Source organism: Macaca fascicularis, chromosome 3 (genome assembly GCF_037993035.2).
Source record: "Macaca fascicularis isolate 582-1 chromosome 3, T2T-MFA8v1.1".
NCBI lineage: Eukaryota > Metazoa > Chordata > Mammalia > Primates > Cercopithecidae > Macaca > Macaca fascicularis.
This window is the reverse complement of record NC_088377.1, coordinates 123,498,938-123,523,496: the sequence shown is the minus strand read 5'-3', so window position 1 is coordinate 123,523,496 and position 24,559 is coordinate 123,498,938. Positions and strand designations below refer to the sequence as shown.

The 24,559-nt window shown below is 39.4% G+C and overlaps 1 protein-coding gene across 12 annotated transcripts; it reads right to left on the bottom strand.

The window, feature by feature from the left end:
* Positions 1–671: 671 nt before the first annotated feature.
* Positions 672–24,158, bottom strand: ASNS (asparagine synthetase (glutamine-hydrolyzing)). Of its 12 annotated transcripts, XM_074036597.1 has the most exons (15): positions 24,111–24,158; positions 23,346–24,019; positions 21,584–21,619; positions 20,709–20,980; positions 16,078–16,315; positions 11,060–11,245; positions 10,699–10,800; positions 10,128–10,255; positions 8,216–8,342; positions 6,863–6,969; positions 6,091–6,191; positions 5,164–5,245; positions 4,912–5,067; positions 4,176–4,385; positions 672–930 (listed from the first exon to the last, which is right to left on the bottom strand). In XM_074036597.1, the coding sequence occupies exons 4-14, from the start codon at positions 20,955–20,957 to the stop codon at positions 4,176–4,178; spliced, it is 1,686 nt and encodes a 561-aa protein (XP_073892698.1). In that variant the 5' UTR covers positions 20,958–20,980; positions 21,584–21,619; positions 23,346–24,019; positions 24,111–24,158; the 3' UTR covers positions 672–930. The 12 variants fall into 12 exon arrangements, with proteins under 12 accessions (XP_073892698.1, XP_073892700.1, XP_073892697.1 ...); XM_074036599.1 differs by lacking the exon at positions 21,584–21,619 and having other exon boundaries at positions 23,710–24,019; XM_074036596.1 differs by lacking the exon at positions 23,346–24,019 and having other exon boundaries at positions 24,020–24,145.
* Between the last annotated feature and the right edge of the window lie 401 nt (positions 24,159–24,559).

The window sequence follows — 24,559 nt, the reverse complement described above, 5'->3', positions numbered from 1 at the left end:
GCTAGTGCTATTCTCCAGATATTTTATTTTCCTTTCTGGTACATGCTCCCTTGAAGTTAGGTGTGGCCACATGACTTATACATAACGTGAACAAAAGTGATGTGTCACTTCAGAGTGGAAGCTTTAAGTTTCAGTAACTAATTCACCACTTTATCCCCTGCCTTGCTGATGGTGGAATTATGTCAAGGTTGTGCCTCCATCAGCCTGGGTTCCAGAGTGCTTATAACCCCCTCAACAATGTGCAGAGCCCTCCATAGGCCAAGGTGGACATACAGTTTGAGGAAAAAAAAAAACCCTTTTGTGGTAATGCACTGAAATTTTGGGATTGTTTTTTCAGTATCACCTAGCCTATGTCATTACAGAAAAAAATTAGCCTCAGTGCAATCCCTGGGAGATTCCCTGCAATCCCGGGTCTTGCTCCCAATAAAAGCCCTTTTCCTTAGTCTCCCAACTCACACCAGAGACCTAGACTATGGTTTCAGGCTGACATTACAAGACAGTATTTAGAAAAGAACAACTCAAAGGCTCTGCAGTCAACCTACCTGGCTAATTTAAGGTTCCACCACTTACTAATTAGCCAAATGAGCAATGTATTTAATATGTGTAAAATGGGGATAACAGTGTTTATCTGTTTCAGTTACCATGCCTGTGTAAGAAACCACAGAACTTAATGGTGTCAAACAGGTTTTTATTATGCTCACAGATTTGTGAATGAAGAACTTGGACAGAGCACACAGCAGGGATGGCTCCTCTCTCCTTTCCATGTGTGGGCTCCTGGTAGAAGACTCAAAGATTAGCAGCTGGAACCATCTGGAGCCTCACTCCCTGACACAGCTGGCAGTTGGTGGCCGTTGTTGGCTGTCGACTGAGCCCTTTGCTAGGGCGGTCAGCCCAAACTCACATGCAGCCTCTCCATGTGGCCTGGGTTTCCTTATACATCAAAAGACAGAAAGCAGAAGCTACATCACTTTTTGTGACCTGGTTTCAGAAGTCACACAGCATCACTTCCACTGTATTCTACTATAAGGCAATTGCAAAATCTTGCCCAGGCTCAAGGAGAGAAGAAATAGGCTGCTTCTTCAGAGGGGCAGCCAGGCTCTGGAAGAGTACACGGGACCAGGAACACTGCTATGGCCACTTTTAGAAAATAAAATCTGCCACACTTCCTAAGATTAGAGTGAGCTGACACAATAAAAGTACTTCGAAAAGCTGCTAATTACATGCTTGGTATTGATTTTTCCACCACACAGTCTAGAACCACATATAACTGCCTCCCTGCCCAGCTTCCACTTTGCTTCTTTGTGGCCAGACTTTCCCTTCCTAGGGACCTGCTCCAAGGATCCTTTATCAAAGATTCTATACCAAACTAAGGCAATTCCAAGACAGGAGGCATTCAGGAGCATGCTCTGACTCTGTGGCCTCAAGATGTTCATACCACAGTCTAATACAAGCAAATTTCCCACAAAGTATAATCCTTTGGAGACTGGGCTATCATAAGCTTAGGATTAATTCCTTTTTATATTTTTCCTTGTAAAGGACTTAAGAAACTTTCAGGCCTTATGTTAACCAAGATCATCTACCACACATGTACAATTGTCCCTTTATAGCAAAAGATCTTCAAGAAAACGTTAAAACTTTACAAGTAGATTTTAGGTGGATTTTACTTTTTTTTTTTTTTAAATAGAAGTGTATCATTCTGTCAAACTATATGGTACCTTTTAGCAGATTTTAAGAGAAAGTGAAATAAACCTCTAAAGGGCAGGTCATTCACGACAGTGCTCACATCAGACTGAAATGGCAGAATGACATCAGCTAATAATCTTTTAGTTTATGTTCAAAAGAACTGGACTATTGGTTGTTAGAGATGCTGTGTAGATTAGTGCCTCCTTGGCACTAAATTACCAATATCCAGGAAAACAGGCTTGGCCAATAAGTGAGCTAGTAAGTCATGTGCACAACAACTCAAAGGCCACCATTTCTTCAAATCTTCTACAATTTAAATTGCAAAAGAGAGAAAAAGCTAGCTTTATTCTTTGTGCCAATAACCTTCTGTAAGCCTTGGGTGTAGTTTGAAATCCAGAAAGGTGCTACCATTATAATTGACCTATAGTTTGCTGCTATGAAATTGGCTTAACTAAGTATCTTTACTATCAAACTTCTGGGTGGTAACTAAATATGCCAGATCTCAGTCACTAAAGTTAAAAATCTAGAGCCAAACCCCACTCCCTGGAAAACTGGCAGTTTGGGGTTTATGTCATACATTAATCTTGTCATGTACATTGTGTAATCATTCTCAACGAAGTTTCCCAAGTATTTTCGATGTCACTTAGCTTGGCTGTCTGAGGCTTTACCAGGAATAAATATGCCTAGAATCAAATCATTCTAGGTTTAGGCAACTTAAGCACCTACAAACACAAGATTATTATTAAAAGTCATCTACTAGGCCTGGGTACAGTGGTTGACACCTGTAATCCCAGCAATTTGGGAGGCCAACGTGGGTAGATCACTTGAGGCCAGAAGTTCGAGACCAGCCTGGCCAACATGGTGAAACCCCATCTCTACTAAATATACAAAAATTGACCAGACACAGTGGCACCTGCCTGTAATCCAGCTACTTGGGAGGTTGAGGCACAAGAATTGCTTGAACCCAGGAGGTGGAGGTTACAGTGAGCTGAGATCACGCCACTGCACTCCAGCCTGGGTGACAGAGCAAGACTGACTAAAACAAAACAGAACAAAACAAACAAACAAAAAAGTCATCTAGTATGAATGATATTTCCTCAGTTTCTCAGAGATATTCTTTAATCATAAAGGCCTACAGCTAGCCTAAAATACACCCTTCTTCCAACTTACCAGACAATTTTCTGCTTAATTTCCTCCATTAAGCATCCTTGTATTACCTGTACACAGGCAATTCCCTTTTCAAAAGTTTTTAAGAGCTAAATTCACCTTTATAATGTATTTTGAAATGTTGTCCCTGAACAATCAATGAGCATTCAAATGAAAATCTTCTACCTGTTCTTTGAATGTGTTATTACACTTTCTCTTTCAAGTAGGTTTAGACTTTTACCAGAAATGCTTAGTTAGTTTGGTTGTTCCTCTAGACAGCAATCAACAAACTATGGCCCACAGGCTATATCTGGCCCACCATCTGCTTTTATAAGTAACTTTTAATAGAACATAGCCATGCTCGTTTATTGTATTTATTTTTTTTTTTGAGACGGAGTCTCGCTCTGTCGCCCGGGCTGGAGTACAGTGGCCGGATCTCAGCTCACTGCAAGCTCCGCCTCCCGGGTTTACACCATTCTCCTGCCTCAGCCTCTGAGTAGCTGGGACTACAGGCGCCCGCCAACTCGCCCGGCTAGTTTTTTTGCATTTTTTAGTAGAGATGGGGTTTCACTGTGTTAGCCAGGATGGTCTCGATCTCCTGACCTTGTGATCCGCCCGTCTCGGCCTCCCAAAGTGCTGGGATTACAGGCTTGAGCCACCGCGCCCGGCCCATGCTCGTTTATTTACATATTGTCTATGTAACTGCTTTTGCACTACAATGGCAGAGCTGAACAGTCCCAAAAGAGGTACACAAAGCCTAAAATATTTACTATCTGGTTCTTTATTAAAAACAAATAAAAAATTTTTAAAAAGCCTGACCCCTGCTCTAGGACAAGTCTCCAGAAGTGGCTTTGGCTCCACATAAAAGAGAAAAAAATGAACTACTATCTTGCAAAATACAGCTGTCATGAACTCCTATAGAAGACTCAAGTCTCAAGTCTAATTAGGCAGCTGTTAGGAATGTAGGCAGAACCAAAATAGTGTAGTCCTTTGATGACGTCCCTAAGATGAGGCAAGGACTGGAAGGAAGCCATACGGGTACAAGACGCAAATGTCATCTAAAGCAGATCTGCCAGGAGAGGGCTGTGAGTTCTTGCAGACATCAGATCCTTTTCCCTTTTCCTAGCTTACCCTCCATTTTACTGTGATACAGCAAAAACATTTTAGTTACCTCTTATGAAGAGACTATATGAACATAAATGACTATAGCAATGTTTTAGATTTAGGACTTTTATTTTTTTCACACCCAAGTTAACCTGAGTTGACTCTCATTGTTCCCCTATCTACCCATAGTCCCCATACAACAACAAGAAATATTTGCTTTCACATTACAGCATAAAGACCACCTAAGCTTTGGCAGCTGACTTGTAGTGGGTCAGTGTGCGGGCAGAAGGGTCAGTGGCATTGATCCACTTGGGCATCCAGTAATGGCTCAGCCAGTCAGCCCGGCCTGGGTAATGGCGTTCAAAGATTTGACGGTAGTAATATCCTTCTTTGGTTTTAGGAGTATTGAAGGGAAATTTCTGGGCTGCATTTGCCATCATTGCATCATCAACCTGTAAGAATAAGCATATAGGAGCAAAACAGTTTTTTAAAATGGCAGGAAATGCTTGTTGACTCTGGTCTCACAAAACAGAAAACATTCAGATAAGACATGACTGTAAATTGTATGAGACCCTTTGAATCACCCATCACTTAGAAAATGCTAAAGTATTCATAATATGGATAGCTGCAGTGCCTTTTAAAGAACACTCATATGCATATTTTTAATACGTAGTGGCTCTGTTTTAGTCATTTGTGCCTAACAAGATCTGGCACCCAGCAGGTGCCCAAATATCTGATAAATGAAGATCAGTGATGATAAGTAGTAAGTCTCCTCTCTTTTTCAATTCCAGATGCTACTTTATAATCCTTCATGCTACTTAATTCTTATGTAATTCCTATGAAAGAGATAAGTGTTTACAGAGACTGTGAATCTCTCTGACAGGGACAAAGCATTCAAACTAAATACAGAATGAACAGCAATGACAGCTCTGCATCCAAACTGTCGCATTCCTAAAAACGTTTTTAAAGACATTATACCTGATGTTCAACGTATTCCTGTAAAATCTTAAACCAGGAATTCTTAACTGAAGTTATTCCATCACTGAAGGCTTCTTTTGGTCGCCAGAGAATCTCTTTGGGTATCAGATTGGACTCCTCAAACGTCTCTCTCAGGAGATGTTTTTCTATCCCATTCTGATATGAAAAAAAAAAAAAAAGGAGCATCAGTTAAAAATTACAAACATAATCTGATGGCAATGGACAGTTTTTATCTTGAGTTGATTTACCCACCTTTGGAGTTCTCATTTCTGGTGGCAGAGACAAGTAATAGGAAGAAAATCGATGATCTAGAAATGGGACTCTCAGTTCAAGGCTTAAAGGAGAAAAGAAGAAAATCTAAATTAAAATGGGTATTTAGTGCCTGTCAGTTTAGGTTCTGATTCAGTCTTCCCATCAATTCAACCAGATCCTAAGAAATGTTAAGGTCATACAGTCACATACAAGCCTCCTAATGACTGCTCTACACTAATGAATAAATACCAAAAAAAAAAAAATCTTCATTTAAAATAATTATATATATATATATATTATATCCTGATCTAGGTGTGATTCAGCAGAGGCAACTAAAACATTTAATGACAGTTGTTTATCCTGTACAGTAAAAGTCTTCAGTTCTTCAACATAACTCTAGACAACCAGAAATGATACCAAAGAAACCTGGCTCGTTATAATGTAATCAAACCCCTTGCATCTTCACTACCCTATCCCCTCAGGGTCACTACAGCACCAAATAGGCATGGTGGGCACTCAGTACTTGTCACATGATGTTTATAATCTTTACTTCTCTTTAAAACACTTAACAGTAGCTGCTGCAGCAGCCTTCCCTCTTCCATCTTGGTTGTTCAGATGTGAGCAGAATGTTCTTACCTTTTAAAGGTGAAAACTCCAACTCAAACAACCTATGGAAGACGACTTCTCTCCATATACCACAACAACACTTTGAAATGTGGCCTAATTCTTTTGGGACAAAGTGAAGAAACAGCTTCATTTTCTCTATAAAAGTCACACTTTGTAACATATAGCCAACTATATGCAACATATAGCCAACCAGCTATTGATTTTTATTTTTTCAGGGTATTGAGCTTTTTTTTGTTTTGGTTTGGTTTTCCTTTTTTTTGGTGTTTGTTTTTGTTTTACAGTAGCCTCTAAAAGTATTACCCGTGGGCAGCAGTAGTTCGATCTGCGCGGAGGACATCAAACAAATAGAGTTCCCTCAGAAGCCTCTCACTCTCCTCCTCGGCTTCTTCAGGAGAAGGAGCCTATTTCACAAACAAAAACACCAAGAGTTTTGCTTTTGGCACACAAAGCAGTTTTTCTTTCTCCCTCTCCAATCCTAAAGTTGGATAAGACAAAAAGTTAAACAAATTTAGGGAAGGGAGTAAATAACTGAACAGAGGTAAGCAGTGCTTTACAAAACATGCCTTCCTTCCTACCAAACTGCTAATATTAGAATAAAATGAACACACTGGGCAACAGTCATAATTCCACAGGATGCTAAGAAATGGCAGAAAGGTGATTCTCAAGCTTAACTAGTTTTATTTATTTATTTTTAGCATTTTTTTTTTTTTTTTAAGAGACAGGATCTTGCTCTGTCAACCAGGCAGGAGTGCAGTGGCGCAATCACAGCTCACTGCAGCCTCAATCTCCTGGGTTCAGGTGATCCTCCCACCTCAGCCTCCTTAGTAGCTTGGGGGTATAAGCATGAGCCATCATACCCAGCTGTAACTAGTTTTAAAGAATAAAAATCATCTTACACATTAAAATTTCTTTCTTCCTCAAGAGATAGAAAGCAAACATTATCAGGTTCCCTTTTGTAACCTCACGAGATACTCAAAGCTATTACTGTCATACTGAAAGATGACAGAAATAGTCAAACATTTCATAGTTTTCTTAATATAGCACGAATATTCCTCCACTTCAGAGTAGTTACCTTGTGAAAATATATGTAACCCTGCGTAAGTTCATCTGATCCTTCTCCAGAGAAGATCACCACGTTATCTGTGTTCTTCCGAATATACTTGGAAATTAAATACATACCTTAAATGAGAGAGAGAAATTAACTTTAATGTCAACATAACCTTCCACAAAAAATTCCTTTGATTTGATTTTTGGAAATAATTGAATGCGTTACTACCATACTGGACTTCATATTAGTATACAGTAGTTTCCACAATAATGACCTTGTATTTACAAGCCATTTATATGTACTTAATCCAAAAGCACTACTGTAAAATAAAATAACCCAGAACCATTCTGTCATTTTATAAAAACAGGTTTTAACATTCTAATGTTTTTAGAACAAGAATGTTCACCTCAAAACTATGCTAAGCTGAACAATGACTCAAATACCTAAAAATCATGCCTTTCATAGTGGTATTATGACACAAAAATAAGAATAGACATTTTGGTGGTTTAGTGTTAATTTTGTTAGGTACTTTCCCCCTGCCACTCCCCATTTACCAGATTTCACATAAAGCTAGGGAGACTATATAAGTTATTAAACTTGCCTCCTTGGTCCTGCACTGCATCCCTCTAAACCAGTGTTTCTTCTCAGCCTTGTTTTTATTATCACCTCAGCTACAGAGCTGAGGTGATAGACACTTATTTTCCTAACCCCACCCCAGCCCCATGAAATTCCAATACCAGAGCTATCCTGTCTATCTGCTTATTTATTGTGATGTTTTGGAGGGCCATAAACCATCGTAATACCAAAGATATTTTTGCCCTCCAAGGCAAGTCTCTCAAGGGAGGCAGTAGCATACAAAGGTTCATTAACATTGGATCAGTCTAATTTGGGGTATACTTCCAATCTCAGTAGATACATTATCTACAAAATAAAATTAATATTGTTTACAGAGCAATGATAGCTAGTGACTGGTAAGTTGTGTGATGGAATATTTACCAAAATATATCTAAAATGAGTATTTCTTATCAAAAATGCATTACCAAATAGACCTATTGCCTCACTGTATACAGACTGTAGTCCGAGAAACTCTAAGAGAAATGGGAGGCAGAGGGCAGAAAATATGTATCTGCTCCCTGGGGAAACACCAGCAGTGATACCAACAATGTGGAGGTTGAACTATGTATTTATTGTTCCCTTCACTCCAAAAGAGATTCAGAGAATTCTTAAGTGGTCTTAAATAATCAGTAACATAGGGATTTAATTTGTATTCATCCTTAAATAACATTTTTAAACTACAGCTTGAAATAAATTTTTTAAACCTTACTTTTTTTCAGTATTAGAAAAAGCTTTTTATTTAATAATATTATAATACCTTACCTACTGAAGCACGAACTGTTGTAATGTCGTAAGTTTCCAAGGAAAATATGACTTCATCCAGAGCCTGAATGCCTTCCTCAGAGTTAAAAAGGACTTCATAATGTTCACTTCCGATATGATTTGCCACCTTATTATATAAAGAAATACCCATTTATTTGTTTTTTTTTTTTTTTTTTTTTTTTTTTTTTTTTTTTTTTTTGAGGCCGAGTCTCGCTCTGTCGCCCAGGCTGGAGTGCAGTGGCGCGATCTCGGCTCACTGCAAGCTCCGCCTCCCGGGTTCCCGCCATTCTCCTGCCTCAGCCTCCCGAGTAGCTGGGACTACAGGCGCCGCCACCACGCCCGGCTAATTTTTTTGTATTTTTAGTAGAGACGGGGTTTCATTGTGTTAGCCAGGATGGTCTCGATCTCCTGACCTCGTGATCCACCCGTCTCAGCCTCCCAAAGTGCTGGGATTACAGGCTTGAGCCACCGCGCCCGGCTAGAAATACCCATTTATTTGTTAAAGAAAATAACTTCCCTTGAAAATCAAACAGGACGGGAGTTCACAAAGCTTTATGAATTAACAATGGTGGGAAAAAAAGAAAAATGGTTTTACAGCCCACCACATACAAGCCCCATCCAGCACTGTTTCCTCGCCTGCTTCAACTCCACCACCAGGAAGTCCGTCTCCCCTCAGCTCCTCTGGTGCCAAGGCTTCAGCCATTCTCCCAGTTGGCACCTCCCTCCCTATTTTACCTAACCCCCCTCATCTCTCTCTACTCCAACATGGTCCCACTAAGCTTGGTCTTTTTTGGTCCTTCTGAAATGCCTAATTTTATATCCAGGATGTTATTTTTATATAGAATGGCCGCACCCCTCATTCTACTTTCCTTGGCTATTTTGATTCTCTCGGCATTGATCACTTTGCATTGAGACTACTCTCTAGCTTTTTCTCATCCATGCTATGAAAGTTCTCCATAGTGGGAACTAGGTCTCCCGCCCACTGAATACAGACAAGCTGCCCTCTGCCCACAGTATTCTAAATACAGTACTTTTTAAAATAATAATAACAGCTAACACTCATTAAGTACTTACTACATGTTAAGTTCTATCCTACTTACTTTACATGAATTATATCATTTCACCTTAAAATTTCCGCATAGCAGACACTATTATTTTTGTTACATCAATGAGTAGAGCCAGGATTTCAAATCACAAGTCAGGTTCCAAAGCCTGCAGTGTTAGCCACGATACCATGCCTTTACATTCTTTTTTAAAAAACAAATGAACAAACAAAAAACCTTTTTTAAAATTTTTCAAGACGGCATCTTGCTATGTTGCCCAGCCTAGATTTGAACTCCTGAGCTCAGACATCCCACCACAGCCTCCCAAGTATCTGGGACTACAGGTGTGTGCCACTGCACCTGACTTACGCCTTTACTTACTTTATTTTTTTTTGAGACAAGGTCTTGCTCTATCACCCAGGCTCTATCACCCAAGAGGCTAAGACTACAGGCAGGCGCCACCAAGCCTGGCTATTTTTGCATTTTTTGTAGAGATGGAGTTTCATTACATTGCTCAGGCTGGTTTCAAACTCCTGACCTCAAGTAATCTACCTCCCCCAGCCTCGTAAAGTGCTGGGATTACAGGTGTAGGCCACCATGCCCAGATACCTTTACTTTCAAAAGAGCATAATTATCATCATAGGGTCTTTGTGAGAATTGTATGGGTCATAACAGATAAAAGTACACAGAGGACAGTGTACAACACAGTGCATATTCAACAGCCATTTCATTCTATTTTAATACATTTAATTTAAAACAATTGTCCCAGTCAATACAGCAGCAGAAGTAGAATCATCCATTATTGACTCCATTTCCATTCTAATAATAAGTCTACTCTAACTACACAAGGGACAGAGACAGCACCTTACCTTTCTAGCAGCCAGTAAATCGGGGCTGTCCTCCATGCCAATTGCAAATGTCTGGAGAGGATACTGTACTTGGGCCTCTTTCAGCTGCTTCAACAGGGTGGCAGCAACCAAGCTGGAGTCCAAGCCCCCTACATGCAAAAGGGGAAGTGGAAGTGTCCTAGTTATGTGCCTTGCATAAGACAGGGACAGAAGATGTATATTCCTGATAAACACCAAGATCATAGTTTTACCATTTAAAACCCGCAAGTTTTATAAGCTGAAATCAACTTCAGTAAGAGAAAAATATACAAACTGTGATAATAGTAGCATTTGAATTGGTTAAAAATCACTACACAGAATTCCAAACATCCACTGGCTCACTCTTAACACCAATAACATAGCTACACTGTAACTCAAGTTGCAGTATGACTATGACTATTAAATGCAGCTTATAAAAAAATGTTTCCATCCGATAATGAAGGAAAGATTAAATCATACAGAAAATATTTTATAGTAAAAATAAAAGGGATGACTACAAATCATTTCAATTAAACACACACGAAATATAATTAGGTTTTTAAATTGATTTCACCTGATAAAAGGCAGCCAATCCTTCTGTCTGTCATCAAACGTTTCTTTACAGCATTATTAAAAAGGATCCTGAGGTTGTTCTTCACAGTTTCTATCTCAAAACCTATAAACACAGCAAGTAAACCAAACAGCTCCAGAAAATCTTGGGCTGGATCAGTTATTGAAACGAAATACACAATCATCAACATCTATCATGATGGTATTTACTCAATGGTGGAGTGTGCCAAATCGTAATGTGTTCCCTCCAAACAAAATAGGAAATAGGTTTTGAAACTAAAATCATTCAAATGATGGGAGAGTACAACTTATAATTTTTTTTCCCTTGGAGAAGGATGGGGAATAGGTGGATGGGTGTCTGCTACCTGGAAAGAGTTTGTCCACATTGTCATAGAGGGCATGCAGGGGTTCATCCCGACAGTGATGATATTTAACCATTTCCACAGATGCAACTTTGCCATTTGGCTTTAAATCCAAAACTTCATAGTGCCCAGGAAGAAAAGGCTCCACTTTTAAAAAGGGAGTCGTGGAGTGTTTCAATGTAACAAGACCTACAAATTCAAAAAGATACCTTTATTCAAATTAGGTAACTCTTCCCAATAACTGTCACCATTAGTTAACATCCTCTACATTCCTATTTATTTTCCCTTTTTAATACAAACACATGGCCATTAAACAAGCAAAATAGGAAAAATAAATTCCTATTTTCCTAAGCCCTACCGTCTACTTACTGGAGAGATCATAATGGCATAGGGATATACTGCCAAATTACACTAACTTTTAGTAATTCAAAGAAATAGAAAAACCTCCAGTGTTCAATTTCTTCTTCTTAGATTTCTAATCAAGAAAATCTATTTTCTATACCAAAGCAAATATATACAAAAGGAAAAGACATACTTATGAAGCAAAGGGATGAACTAGAGTCCTAATGTTATGATAGTCTGGTAGTCATTTGTCGTCACTGAGTTATTTTCAGAAAATAGCCGGCGGGGCGTGGTGGCTCAAGCCTGTAATCCCAGCACTTTGGGAGACCGAGACGGGTGGATCACGAGGTCAGGAGATCGAGACCATCCTGGCTAACACGGTGAAACCCCGTGTTACTAAAAAATACAAAAAAACTAGCCGGGCGCGGTGGCCGGCGCCTATAGTCCCAGCTACTCGGAGGCTGAGGCAGGAGAATGGCGGAAACCCGGAAGGCGGAGTTTGCAGTGAGCTGAGATCCGGCCACTGTACTCCAGCCTGGGCGACAGAGGGAGACTCCATCTCAAAAAAAAAAGAAAAAGAAAATAGCCATGGTTCCCAGACCTTTAACAAGTACAATGATCCACTCTTAGCTACTTTAAAGTCAGATATGATGACATCTATCCCTTAACTAGTTGTTATATACTATATGTGAATAAAACCATATAACTTAAATTTCCTCCATAAATTGTCACAGACAGTACCCAACCTCACAACACCATGATCTTTGACACAAACATCAATGTTTTATTGTAGATTGTAACAGACTATCTACATGGAATACCCGTGATTTACAATTTGAGACTGTCTACCCAGCCAGTAACCTGTGTAGCACTGAATTCAAATACCAGAAAAAGGACCCAGATTCCCTCACCAGCTGGCAGAGCTCAAGTGAGCTACGCAGCCCAGACAGGGAATGGGGAGTAATTAAAAGGTTTTAAGCAGGCAGCACTATAATCAGATGACTTTTCGACAGGTTATTCTAAAAGCATTGAGAAAGGAAAACTATTGCAGTATTCCAGATGAGATAATTTGGTCTGGAAAAGGACAGTGTCAAGGATACAGAAAACAACAATCAAGGAATTTCAGAGGGTAAACTGGATGTGATTCTAGTTCCATATCAAGTGATCATCAGGCTCAAAGAAGGCCCAGGGCAGTAGGAGGCTGCTTTTCCCCGCTGTTCTCTTTACCAGGCTTGCCCAGCAGTCCTGGCAACTGACATACATATATATACTTGCTCTTTGCCATCTGATCACAGTAGAAATGCCTGAAAATAAGCCAGTTGCGGTATCAGTACAAACACTGTGACTAGCGTCCTAAGTACCCCTTTGACTGATCTCATTATCCCTGCTTTGGCCAATATTAAATCTGAAAATTAAGTAACAAAGGATTTAAAGAATGGCAAAAAGAGGCAGGGAGAGAGATTTTAGGATGTTACTACTGTGTAGGTAAGGGATAAAAAATAAATGTCTTCCTCAAGTTTACCATCAAAAAGTGCTATACATGATTTGTAAGTATTTTCTTCCAACTTGTGGGCTGTCTTTTCATTTCTTGATGGTGTCCTTTAGACGTGCAAAACTGTTTAATTTTGATGAAGTCCAATTCATCAATTTGTATTATTGTTTCTGGTCTCATATTTAAGAAAGATTTGCCAAATCCAGGGTCATGACAACTTACTTCTATGTCTGCTTCTCAGGATTTTATAGTTTTAGCCCTTACATTTATGTGGATTAGTTAAAAGTGGATTCATTTGATGCATTTTTTTGTATCCATAGTTTTTGTATATGATGTTGGGTAAAGGTTCAACTCCAGGTTTTGCATATGTTTACATATCTGGTTGCCACTGTGCCAGTTTTTGAACTTCTTTCCCCACTGAATACTCTTGGCACCCTTGTCAAAAATAAGTTGATTATATATGTATGTGTTCACTTCTGACTCTCAATTCTATCCCACTCATCTAATACATCCATCCTTCTGCCAGTATTATACTGTCCTTATTACCATTGTCTTGTAGTAAGTTTTAAAATCAGTAAGTATGAGTTCTCCTACTTTGTTCCTCATTTTCAAAGGATTGTTTTGGCTATTCTTAGTCCCTTGCAATTCCATATGAATTTCAGAGCCAGCTTGTAGATTTTACAAAGAACTCATCTGGGATTCTGATAGGGATCAAGTTGAATCTGTAAATCAGTTTAGGGAGGACTGCCATCTTAATAATGTTAAGCCTTCGATTCATGATCATGGGATACTTTTCCATTTATTTAGATCTTCTCTCATTTCTTTCAACAATGTTTTATAGTTTTCAGTATACAAGTTTTGCACTTCTTAAATTTATTTCTAAGTATTTTTTTCTTTTTGATGCTATTATAAATGAAGTTGCTTTCTTAATTTAATTTTCAGATTGCTCATTTTAAGTATGTAGTATTCAGTTAAAGTGTGTCAAACACCATTGATTTTTGTATATTGATCTTGTATCCTGCAACCCTGATGAACAGAAGGGATTTCTACCTAGAATACATAAGAAACTATTACAATTCAGTAACAAAAAGACAAAGTAACCCAATTAGAGATGTATAATTCAAGAATGGATAAACAAACTGCAGTGCATGCAAACAAATGGAATATTATTCAGCAATTTAAAAAATGAGCTATCAAGCCATGAAAAAACACGGAAGAACCCTACATGTATACTGCTAGGTGAAAGAAGCCAGTCTGAAAAGGCTACATACTATATGATTACAACTATTATATGACATTCTGGGAAAGGCAAAGTGAAAGAGAAAGTAAAAAGATCAGTAATGACTGGGGCGGGATTTAGGAGGAAGAGGACAGGAAGGAATCAATAAGTGGAGCACAGGAGATTTTTTAGGGCAATGAAACTGTTCTACATAATACTGTAATGGTGGGTACATGGCATTAAACATTTGTCAAATCCAAAAATCTATAAAACACAAAGAGTGAACCCTTACATAAACTATGAACTTCAGTTAATATATAAGTATCAGTTCATCAAATCTAATAAATGTAGCACAGTAACGCAAGATGTTAAGAGTTGGGAAAACTGGGCGGGGGCACTGGAGGGGGAGCATATGTGAACTCTCTACATTTTCCTCTCAATTTTTTATAAAACTGCTCAAAAAAAAAGAGTCTATTATGTTTTTCAAATAAAATGATCCCTAGCAGGAAAAAAAATGGCAAAGGATCTGAACAAATATTTCTCCAAAGAAGATACACAAATGGCCAATAAGCATAAGATAAGATGCTGGACATCACTGTCAACAGGAAAATACAAATCAAAATCACAATGAAATACCACTTCACATACCCTAGGATGGCTAGAATTAAAAAGTCGCACAGTAAATGTTTGTGAAGATGTGGAGAAACTGAAATTTTAATACACTGCTGGAGGGAATAAAAAATAATGCAGCCATTTCAAAAAATAATCTGGTAGTTCTTCAACTGAACATAGTTATCATGTGTGCCAGCAATTCTACTCCTAGATATACACCCAAGAGAAATGTCTACACAAAATCTTGTATACCAATGTTTATAGCAGCATTATTCGTAATAGCCAAAAGGGGTAAACAATGTCCTAAATGTCCATCAACTGACAAGTGGATAAACAAAATGCAGTGTATCCATGTAATGGAGTATCATTTGGCCATAAAAAGTAAGTACTGATACATGTTACGGCATAGACAAATCTTGAAAGCACTATGCCAAGTGAAAGAATCCAGTCACAAAAGCCCATATGATATATAATCCCATTCATATGAAACATACAGAATAGGGAATCCAGAGGCAGAAAGATTGGTGATTGCCGGGGCTACAACTGCGGGGGTGCAGATAATGGATATGGAGAGATGGAATTCAAAGCTAAAGGGCACAGGAGGCAGGGTGTTGTGGTGCATGCCTATACTCCTAGCTACTAGGGAGGCTGAGGTGGGAGAATCGCTTGAGCCCAGGAGTTCAAGGCTGCACTAAGCTATGTTCAGACCACTGCACTCCAGCCTGGGCTGGGCGACTGAGCAAGACCCCATCTCTAAAAACAAAAACAAAAACAAAAAACCTAGTTGATCCTGCCAGCAAAAACTAAGCTAAAGGGCATAGGATTTGATTTTTTTTTTTTTTTTTTTTGAGGTGGAAAAACAATTCTAAAACTGACTGGAGTGTCGGTTACCAACATCTGTGAATACACTAAAAACCACCAAACTGCATACTTCAAGTGGGTGAATTACATGGTATGTGAATTATCAATAAAGCTGTTTTAGAAATCCTAATATTTGCTGTGCTATAACTGCAGCAAAGTACCACAGTGCAATAATCGCAGAGTCAACCCTACCATTATAGTATGACACAGGAAAACTTAAAACTGCACTTAGGATCAAGCTAGACGTAGAGCATATTAGCATAGCAAAAAATAAATGACTGCACTAAAGAATCATCCTTCAAGTATTACAGAATTTAAGTGCTGAAAAGGAGAGTACAACTCCTCTGTTTTTGTAAAAAAAAAAAAAAGGTTAAAGACTCATAACTTAATTAGTCACTTGTAAAATTCTGGATTGCTCTCTAAGAGATTTTCAAATATAAAAGCAAACATACAACCAAGACAATAATGAACGTCTATAGAAAAATTTATTATTACCTTTAGCTTCTGAACATACAGCCAAAAATCCATCTTCTGTCATTGCTTTAAACAAAGGTCTGACTCCATATGTATCTCTGCCCAGGAACACTTTCTTATTGGCAGTATCCAGTAAAACAAATGCAAACACACCATCCAACATACAAATTGTTTGCTCAATTCCTCCTTTGTCATAAAGATGAAGGATTATCTCACCATCCACGTTGGTCTGGTATTCAAATTCAAAATGGCGTTGCATCTTATGAAGCAATAGCAAAACCAAAATGTTAGATTCCTTGTACATTCACTAATAATTTCTTATTGCCAAGTTGCTTCAGTATTTCTGAGCTCTATAATCCTTTCATGCACTTTGGTGATTTAGGAGAATCACAGCATTATCAAACTAGGGTTTGCTTCAACTCATAATCTGCAAATTCTGTTCAACATAAAGCTGAACCCATGAAAATTTTAGTTGCAGTCTGAGAAACAGAATATAATGGGAATGTGCCAGAATAGTAACCTGTGGAGGGATGAAAATGCATATTGTATACATACTATGTATGTAATACATATATATTCAGATTGAGTCTCCCTTATCTGAAATGTTTGGAACCAGAAGTGTTGTGTTTTGGATTTTGGAATATTTGCATATATGTGAGATATCTTGGGGATGAGACTCAAGTCTAAACATGAAATTCATTTATGTTTCATATATCTTATACACATAGCCTACAGGTAATTTTAGATAATATTTCAAATAATTCTGTGCATGAAACAAAGTTTGTGTACATGGAACCATCAGAAAGCAAAGGTATCACTATCTCAGCTACCATGTGGAAAATCTGTGGCTGTTTGCCATCATTGCCCATCATTCCTGACTGAATTTATATGCTACTAAAGAACAATCATTTTTATACACTTATTCATACGTAAGTAAAAAATATGACCTACCATTAATACAGTAAGAAAATAATAAGTAGCATAGTAGTATCACCAGAATACCTGTATCAGCAGTTAAACAGCTGTACAAACAATGGCAGGCTTTCAGACTCCACCGACAATGCTGTGTTTTGATTAAAAGGTTACTGTACACTGTATCTTTTTTTTTCCTTTTTTAGGTGAGAAGAAATATCAGAAGCAGCTGAGCAACTAGGAAGCGGGTCCTCTGAGGTTGAGGAGGCACTTGGCCAAATGACTTTTGTAAGTGTTTCTCCAGAGTCATCTGCCTCATTAACAACGGCTTCTGTCTTGGAAGTCTCTCTTTGATTTTATAGACTGGCATGACCTCTTGTTCTGTTATGAATGCAGGTAGCTCTAGCCTTTCAATATCTCTATCACACATTTTCATCATGTAATCTAAACCTTTACACTACAGTCCAATTTCTCCTATAGCTTGACTTTCTGTGTTATGTTTCTACTTTTCCTTATCATTGCTGCTCAAAGAAATATCTACAGGTCTTTTTGACATTTTCAGTATCTTAACACCACAGAGCAGAAAATAAGCAAAAATACACAATGGGTAATGCGCAGGGGTCCCATCTGTGGGGATCCTGGATCCTGCCATTGGCGTGTCCAGCTTGCACATGTGCCATTCTATTATCCTTTGTGGGCATGCTTGCACGAGGAAATCTGGGCATGTGTAGAAAAGTTATACTGCAGCTGAAGGGGGCTGAGAGGGTCTTTTTTTCCTAGGGCATGCCAAATAAACTGTGTGTTTTACACCTGCATTTTGACTGTGACATCAAAATGCACAGTAGTATCATGTCAGTGCTCAAAAAGTTTCAGATTTTGGAGCATTTCAAATTTCAGATTTTCAGATTAGGGATGCTCAACCTCTAAATGTAAGTTAAGATAACAGGTTGCCTGGTTGCCATGACACTAAAAAACATGTCTTCTGCACCTAAACATTTTTGGTTTGAGAAGATAGTATTGGCTAAGAAGTTCCTCCAGTTCAGCTTCAAAGTCCTAGCTAGAAAAATGTAAAGCAAAGGGACAAACATCATTTGGCACCATTCCATGAAAAATAAATGGCTACCTCACAATAACAGATACATGATCCAAAACAAAGTTGCTGGTCCCCAGGGGTGGACGACAATGCCCAGGGCTTCCACCACTGCAGTAGCATTAAAGCTACTCCTTACTTATAGACAAAATGATGGTGGCGCTTTATTAGTCTGCATGCCCCAAAGGAACAGCAAAGGGACTGTCTGCCACTGCACGCAGAATAGGAAGGTTTGATTAGGCTACTCCCCAATTCTGACACTCTCCACCATCACTGGCAAACTATGAGGATGAAAAGTCCTGGATGTATTCCTTTTTGAACCTTGTACTCAGGTTTTTGGCTGACATTAGAGAAAGAAGAGGTTTAAATCAGGTGGAAATCCTAGATAAGCTTAAAACATGCTTTCAAATTTCAAAAAGTAAACCTGTCATGTATGTGCATGACCCATAAATACGCTTCACACTCCATCCAGCTCACTCCATCATTTGTGAATCTTTTGTCTATAAGCCCTCACTGAACTGTCCAAAAATGGGCTTTGCCTCCAGTGACTGTAAAGTCACTACCTGGTCACCCCTCTCTGCTCTATCAGGGATGATCTGTAACTAGCAGGTGGGGTCTGGAAACAGTCTTCTGCTGACTGTTCTGGGCTGAACTGCCTGAAGGGTTAGTGACTATAAAGCATTCACTGATATTAGCAAGCAACAGCTTCCAAAATCTACCTTGCCCACCTCTTTGGCCTAAACTTTGCAGGTAATTTATTTAAAAGGGAGAAGGGTCTTTTGGGTAATGGATGTATCGCTTCCTACTCCCCTGAAACCAAACTCCAATGCTGCATCTTAGATAAAAGCCCTCAAATCTTACCTCCTGAACTCATGCTGTCATCTGACTTGGCTGCAGGCCCCTGATACTCCCCTGCAGGGAGAGGGCCTGCTCTTTGCTCTAGCCTTGACCCCATTTCTCCTGTTTTTCATTCAGTCTCCCTCTACTCCCAGCACACCTCTGACTGTATTTCATTGTAGTGGTAAACTTTATTTTTACCAAAAAGGAGGTGTGTGTGGGGGGGGATTTTTGAATACTTTATATAAGCCTAAAATACACATTCTGTTCATTAGACAGTTTGCTAGCTGCCCCAACTACATAAGCTTCGATGCTTATGGAACAAACTTCTCTACTTTTACAAATGAAACATTTGGCTAATTCAGAATAGAAATTAATTATTTTCAAGATATTTAACTTCTTGTAACTTTTTAATGAAAAGAAACAACACTGTTCAAGTGAAGCAGGGCGTTTCCTATTTCATTTAAGGGGAAAGCCAAGCTGACAATGCCATAGCACCACCTAGCATTCTCACGTATGTGACACTGATTTGACTCAGAAAGAAAAAAGTTGTAATACTCTCTTCTTCCACCTCCCACTAGCAGGAAAGTACATTCTTGCCTTTCCTTTTCACCATTTCATCTCCAATCACCTAGAAAAATGATGTCTGGTGCATAGTAGGTCCTTTAATAAAGGAATAAAGAAATGTGTAAAAGGAATCTCTTGAATAACTATTTTAAAACTTTTTAAACGAGAAGACTGTTATTAAGAGTGTTCCTATGAGCAGGCAACAAACAATGACAAAAGCTTTTGTTCAGAGATAAAAATGTCCAAAATGTGATTAGGATATAAATCTCTCTCAATGCATGACAGGGTATCTATCAAGAAGTCTCAAAAAACACCAAGAAACATCACAACCAAATGCATGAACCTTGAATGAAATCTAGCTCAAAACAAACAAAAACCAGCTATAAAGATATTCTTGGTAACACTTTGAGTGGCCAAGGTGGGCAGATTGCCTGAGCTCAGGAGTTCCAGACCACCCTGGGCAACATGGTGAAACCCTGTCTTTACTAAAATACAAAAAATTAGCTGGGCATGGTGGCAGGTGTCTGTAGTCCCAGCTACTTGGGAGGCTGAGGGAGGAGAATTGCTTGAACCTGGGAGGCAGAGGTTGCAGTGAGCTGAGATCGTGCCACTGCACTCCAGCCTGGGTGACAGAGTGAGACTCTGTCTCAAAAAAAAAAAAATTCTTGGGACACTTAGGGAAATTTCATTTAAGAATAAACTGGATATTAGGTGGTATTATGGACTCTTAGGTTTAATAATGGCATTGATGTTATGTAGAAGAATGTCCTTATTCTTAGAAGATAAATGCTTACATATTTAGGAGTGTCATAATATCTGTACTGTACTCTCAAATGATTCAGCAAAAATGTGTGTGTGTGTGTGTGTGTTTGTGTGTGTGTGCAAAAGAAAACTCAAGCAAATATGGCAAAACATTAATGACTATTCAATCTAGGTGCTCGCTGTTCTGTTCTTTTCTATATGTTAGAAATTTTTTCAAAATGAAAAGCTGGGGAGAAGGAGAAAAAAATTCTAAGAGTCAAAGAAACTGAACTGTAATTCTCATTTTTATCACTTCTTTTGTGACCATGTCATTTCACTCACCTTTTTATTCATCAGTTCCCTATTTACATACTTAGAGCAAATGAGTTAATGAACATAGAGTGCCTTGCAAAGTAAAAAGCATGATACAGAATAAGTAATATCATCGTGACCAACAAACTCTTAAGTTTAATCGCATCCAGACATCTGGTTTCTTTCTCCTTACCTTCTTATAGTTGTAGATTTCACCATTGTAACAGAGCCACAAATACGGATATTTCTTCACTCGAATTGGCTGCATTCCAAACAGCGGATCAACTACTGCCAATCGGTGAAATCCAAAGCAGCAGTTGGTGTATCCATTGACATTCTCAAAACGGAATGCATCTGGCCCTCTGTGTGCAATCTTCATAGCACTCAGACACTGAACAGAAAGGCAGTCGTCACTGCCAAACAGGGCCCAAATGCCACACATGGCACAATGAAGCTATAAGCTCTCTGTGGAGATAAAAGCAGATAAATCAAAAATATTCAATATCCAATCCCAGTCTGCATTAAATCTTGATTCCAGAAACATGCATAAACCACTTCAAAGACTAAAATTCAAACCATCTTTTCTATAGCGATTCCCCATTAGGTTGGCAGGCACACGGAGTAGAGGATGATTTAATTTACTTACAGGTATTCAGAAAATACAGTGACCTCTACATTCAATGGGCTACAGCAGCTTAGCACCTAGTCAAAGCCTGCATCTCTCCCACCTTAGGATTTAGTGGTTGGCTAGAGCCGGCAGCATCTAGGCCACATCTGTCTCTGCATTCTAAGTTTGCTTCCAAGATATAGATACAAATCCAGGCTGGCTCCAGCCTAGCCAGAGATCCCAGCCCCACTCTCTCCATCCCAAAATCCCTCAAAGATCCAAGAGACTTTCCAGATTACTAGAGTCTCCTCTCAGGTTGTCTTGACAGTTAAATGCCCTCTCTTTATCTGAACTAGCTGCAGGTACAATATAATGTATACAACAGAAAATCATACTGCTGTAAGTGTAATACTAAGATACACAGCTCTTTTAAGCATTTCACCATATTACATCTAGGTTACCTCTAAGTGATTTATTCAGATGTGATTGAAGAAAATCTAAAGGGAAAAGAAAACAATTTAATTTGATATCAGATATCCTGGCTTTATAACAAACAAAACATTTTAAGTTAATAGAAGATACAAAATGTTCACTATCAAAATGTCCCAAGTGACAAAAATGTTCTCAAATATTTCTGTCTCAAAGTTGCATTGTTCAGTAAGGAAGCAAATTAGGTGGGACATATACAGCAACAACATCCCTAATAAAAACTTGGCTCATCCCTATAAGCCAGGAAGCAAGTAAGTCATCCTCACATATGTTAATTACTTTCCAATTTCCAATTCTCAACTGTGAAATAAAGCGCTGTTTTATTTGGCTGCTGCCAGCTCAAAATGACTGTTTTTATTAAAACATCTCTAACTTGAAAAATAACTATTTTGGTGTTTTTTTTAAAAAAAAACTGCAAATTGCAGCAAATGCCCAGATAATTTGGGATAAACACCCTAAGGGAAAAATATATATTCAAGTTGCATAAGTCACTTTGAGCAATCCTTTGGTGATATTTCATTTATATCTAAAAGCACCAAAGGTTTAGCTGGCTTTTCCAGAAAACCAGAACCAAATAATATATGGTTATAATGAAAATCATCTCAAGCAATTTGGAAATGAAGTACCACATGTCCTATGCTGTCCCTTCCATGCACTTGACCAAATAGCCCAAATAGCCTACAACAAATTATTTGAGATTTACTGGAAAAATTCCGTAAGATTTAAATGAGATGACTACTAATAAGCCATCTGCCTTTGACTCTATACCAGTTAAAAATGGGTTAGGAAAGTGCTTTGAAAATCAAGTGTGGTCATCAGGGAATCATTTACCTAAGTTTTCTTAACGCCGCTTAGTGAATCCCTGTATTAATCCTGCTATAATAAATACACGCTAACCTCTAAACTGGAGGGGAAAGAGGGAGAACAAAGGGGCATGTAAAGTACACTTATTTTTTCTAGTAGGAAAAGTCCAATTAAAACTCTAACCTATTATTTTTATTGGTATCGGTCTTATAGAAGGGCAAAGTTCCTACTACCGCAACCTGTTCTCAATATTTTTCTTATTTCTTCTTAAACTTCTAGAGCAGTGCTGTCCAATAAATATGTGAGCCACGTATGTAATGTTAAATATACTAGTAGCCCCATTAAAAGAAAAAGGTGAAATTAATTTTAAATATACTTAACTCAATATGTCCCAAATAGTATCATTTTAACATGTATGTAATCAATATAAAAAATTATCAAGCAGATATTTTACACTGTTCTTCCTACTCCAACGACAAAATCCAGTGTATTTAACACAACACACCTCAATTAGGACTAGCCAGCATTTCAAGTGCTCAACAGCTACAGGTAGCTAGCGCCTACCGAACCGGACATGGCAGTTTCAGGGCATTTAATTTCTATTCCACTTTACGTTACTTAAAACTTCACCCTCTCACCTTACTTTTATGTTAAGATGTCAGTAAGTAACCAACTACAGACAAGTTCAAGCCCTATTTTACCTCTAATTACTCTTACAGCAATGCTATGAATCATGATTTAAAATTAAAAAAAAAAAAAAAAAAACTGCTGTTAAATTATTAGTCAAGCGCCCAGGGCAATGGACAGTAAAGAAATAATGTAGGCCAACGGCCGAGAAGAAAACTGTCCTTTTATTTAAAGCTATAACAATCATCTGAAGCCAGCCCTGTAAAATGACATCCACTAAAAAAGGCACGCTAGTTCTTCTACCTTTTTCTGTACTTGGCCGCCTGTGTCCCTAAACAGACCTCTTCTCGGCAGGGTTTGCTCAGCAAGTCACTTGTTAAGTCTTGCAGTCTACAGAGAGGGGTGGGAACTGGCAGGGGTGGCGGGGTGAGAGCGGAGGAGGAAGGTGAGGGGTCCAGGTGAGGACGGGGGCAGTTGAAGGGGAAAGCACAGACACCGAGGCGGTAATAAAGCCAGAGTCTCTTCTTCCTAGATCAGGACCACGCGACGCCTGACTGCGCCCTGGCCACCAGCACGCTCCGACCAGTCCGCCGCAGGGGCCCGGACTGCGAAAATGTCCACAGGCTTCGACGCCACATAGTAAAAAAAGTACACATGTAACATTTACAGGGACTCAGACCGCCGCTGCCTTCTCTCCGGAGCAGCCCGGCCTCCCGGTCGTGGTTCCCTCTTGATGCCTCAGGGGACCAGGACAGAGAGGTCCTTCCGCTACCTGCCAGTTGCGCAACAATCGCTAGGCGTCCGCCCCGCCCTCTCTACCGCAGGAGCCGCAGCATCAGCAGGCGCCCCCGAACTGCGTCTGCCGGGTGCCAGGCTTAAGGACGCATCCTCCTCCCCCTCTTCCCGGAGCAGCCGCAGGGCACACCAGGAGTGTGCTGGCGCTGGGCGCACGGCGCGGAGCGCAGGGTCCGGCTCACCTGGGCGTAAGCAAGTCAAGGAGATACGGTGAGCGGGGGCCGGGCAGCGGACAGCGTGCTGGGCGGCGAGACTGCGGGCGCTTATACCGACCTGGCTCCTGTAATGCGTGCGGGAAGTTTCATCATGCCTGCGAGGACCAACCAGCGCGCATAGGGGCGGGGCCGCAGGGTGGCCAGGGCGGAGCAGGATTGAGTGGGGCGGTGGGAGGGCGCAAGGAGGAGCTCTTTTGTTTCCAGCACATTGCGTCTCAGTGCACCTGTTTAAGGATAGCCTCAGAGATCCGTCCAGACTACCTGCTGTTCTGACAATTAGGGAGTTTTCTGTACTTGATTTGTTCTTAGGGAAATCATCACCGTTTATTTGTCGCACTACCGTCTGATTTAGTATGCAGTGCAGAGAAAAGCTTGTTCTAAGAAACTGATGCGTGAGGCCTAAAATGTCCTTATAAAATCTATTAATAAATCGGGGCCAAGAGTGGTGGCTCACGCCTGTAATCTCAACACGTTGAGAAGCCAAGGCAAGAGGATCACTTGAAACCA

Coding starts and splice junctions, on each gene's coding strand:
- ASNS (XM_074036597.1), bottom strand. CDS start 20,957: ATGTGTGGCATTTGGGCCCTGTTTGGCAGTGACGACTGCCTTTCTGTT. Junction 6,192..6,862: donor GTTACATATATTTTCACAAG/GTAACTACTCTG, acceptor TTTGTGAAATAG/GCTCCTTCTCCTGAAGAAGC. Junction 5,068..5,163: donor CAGAAATGAGAACTCCAAAG/GTGGGTAAATCA, acceptor TTTTCATATCAG/AATGGGATAGAAAAACATCT.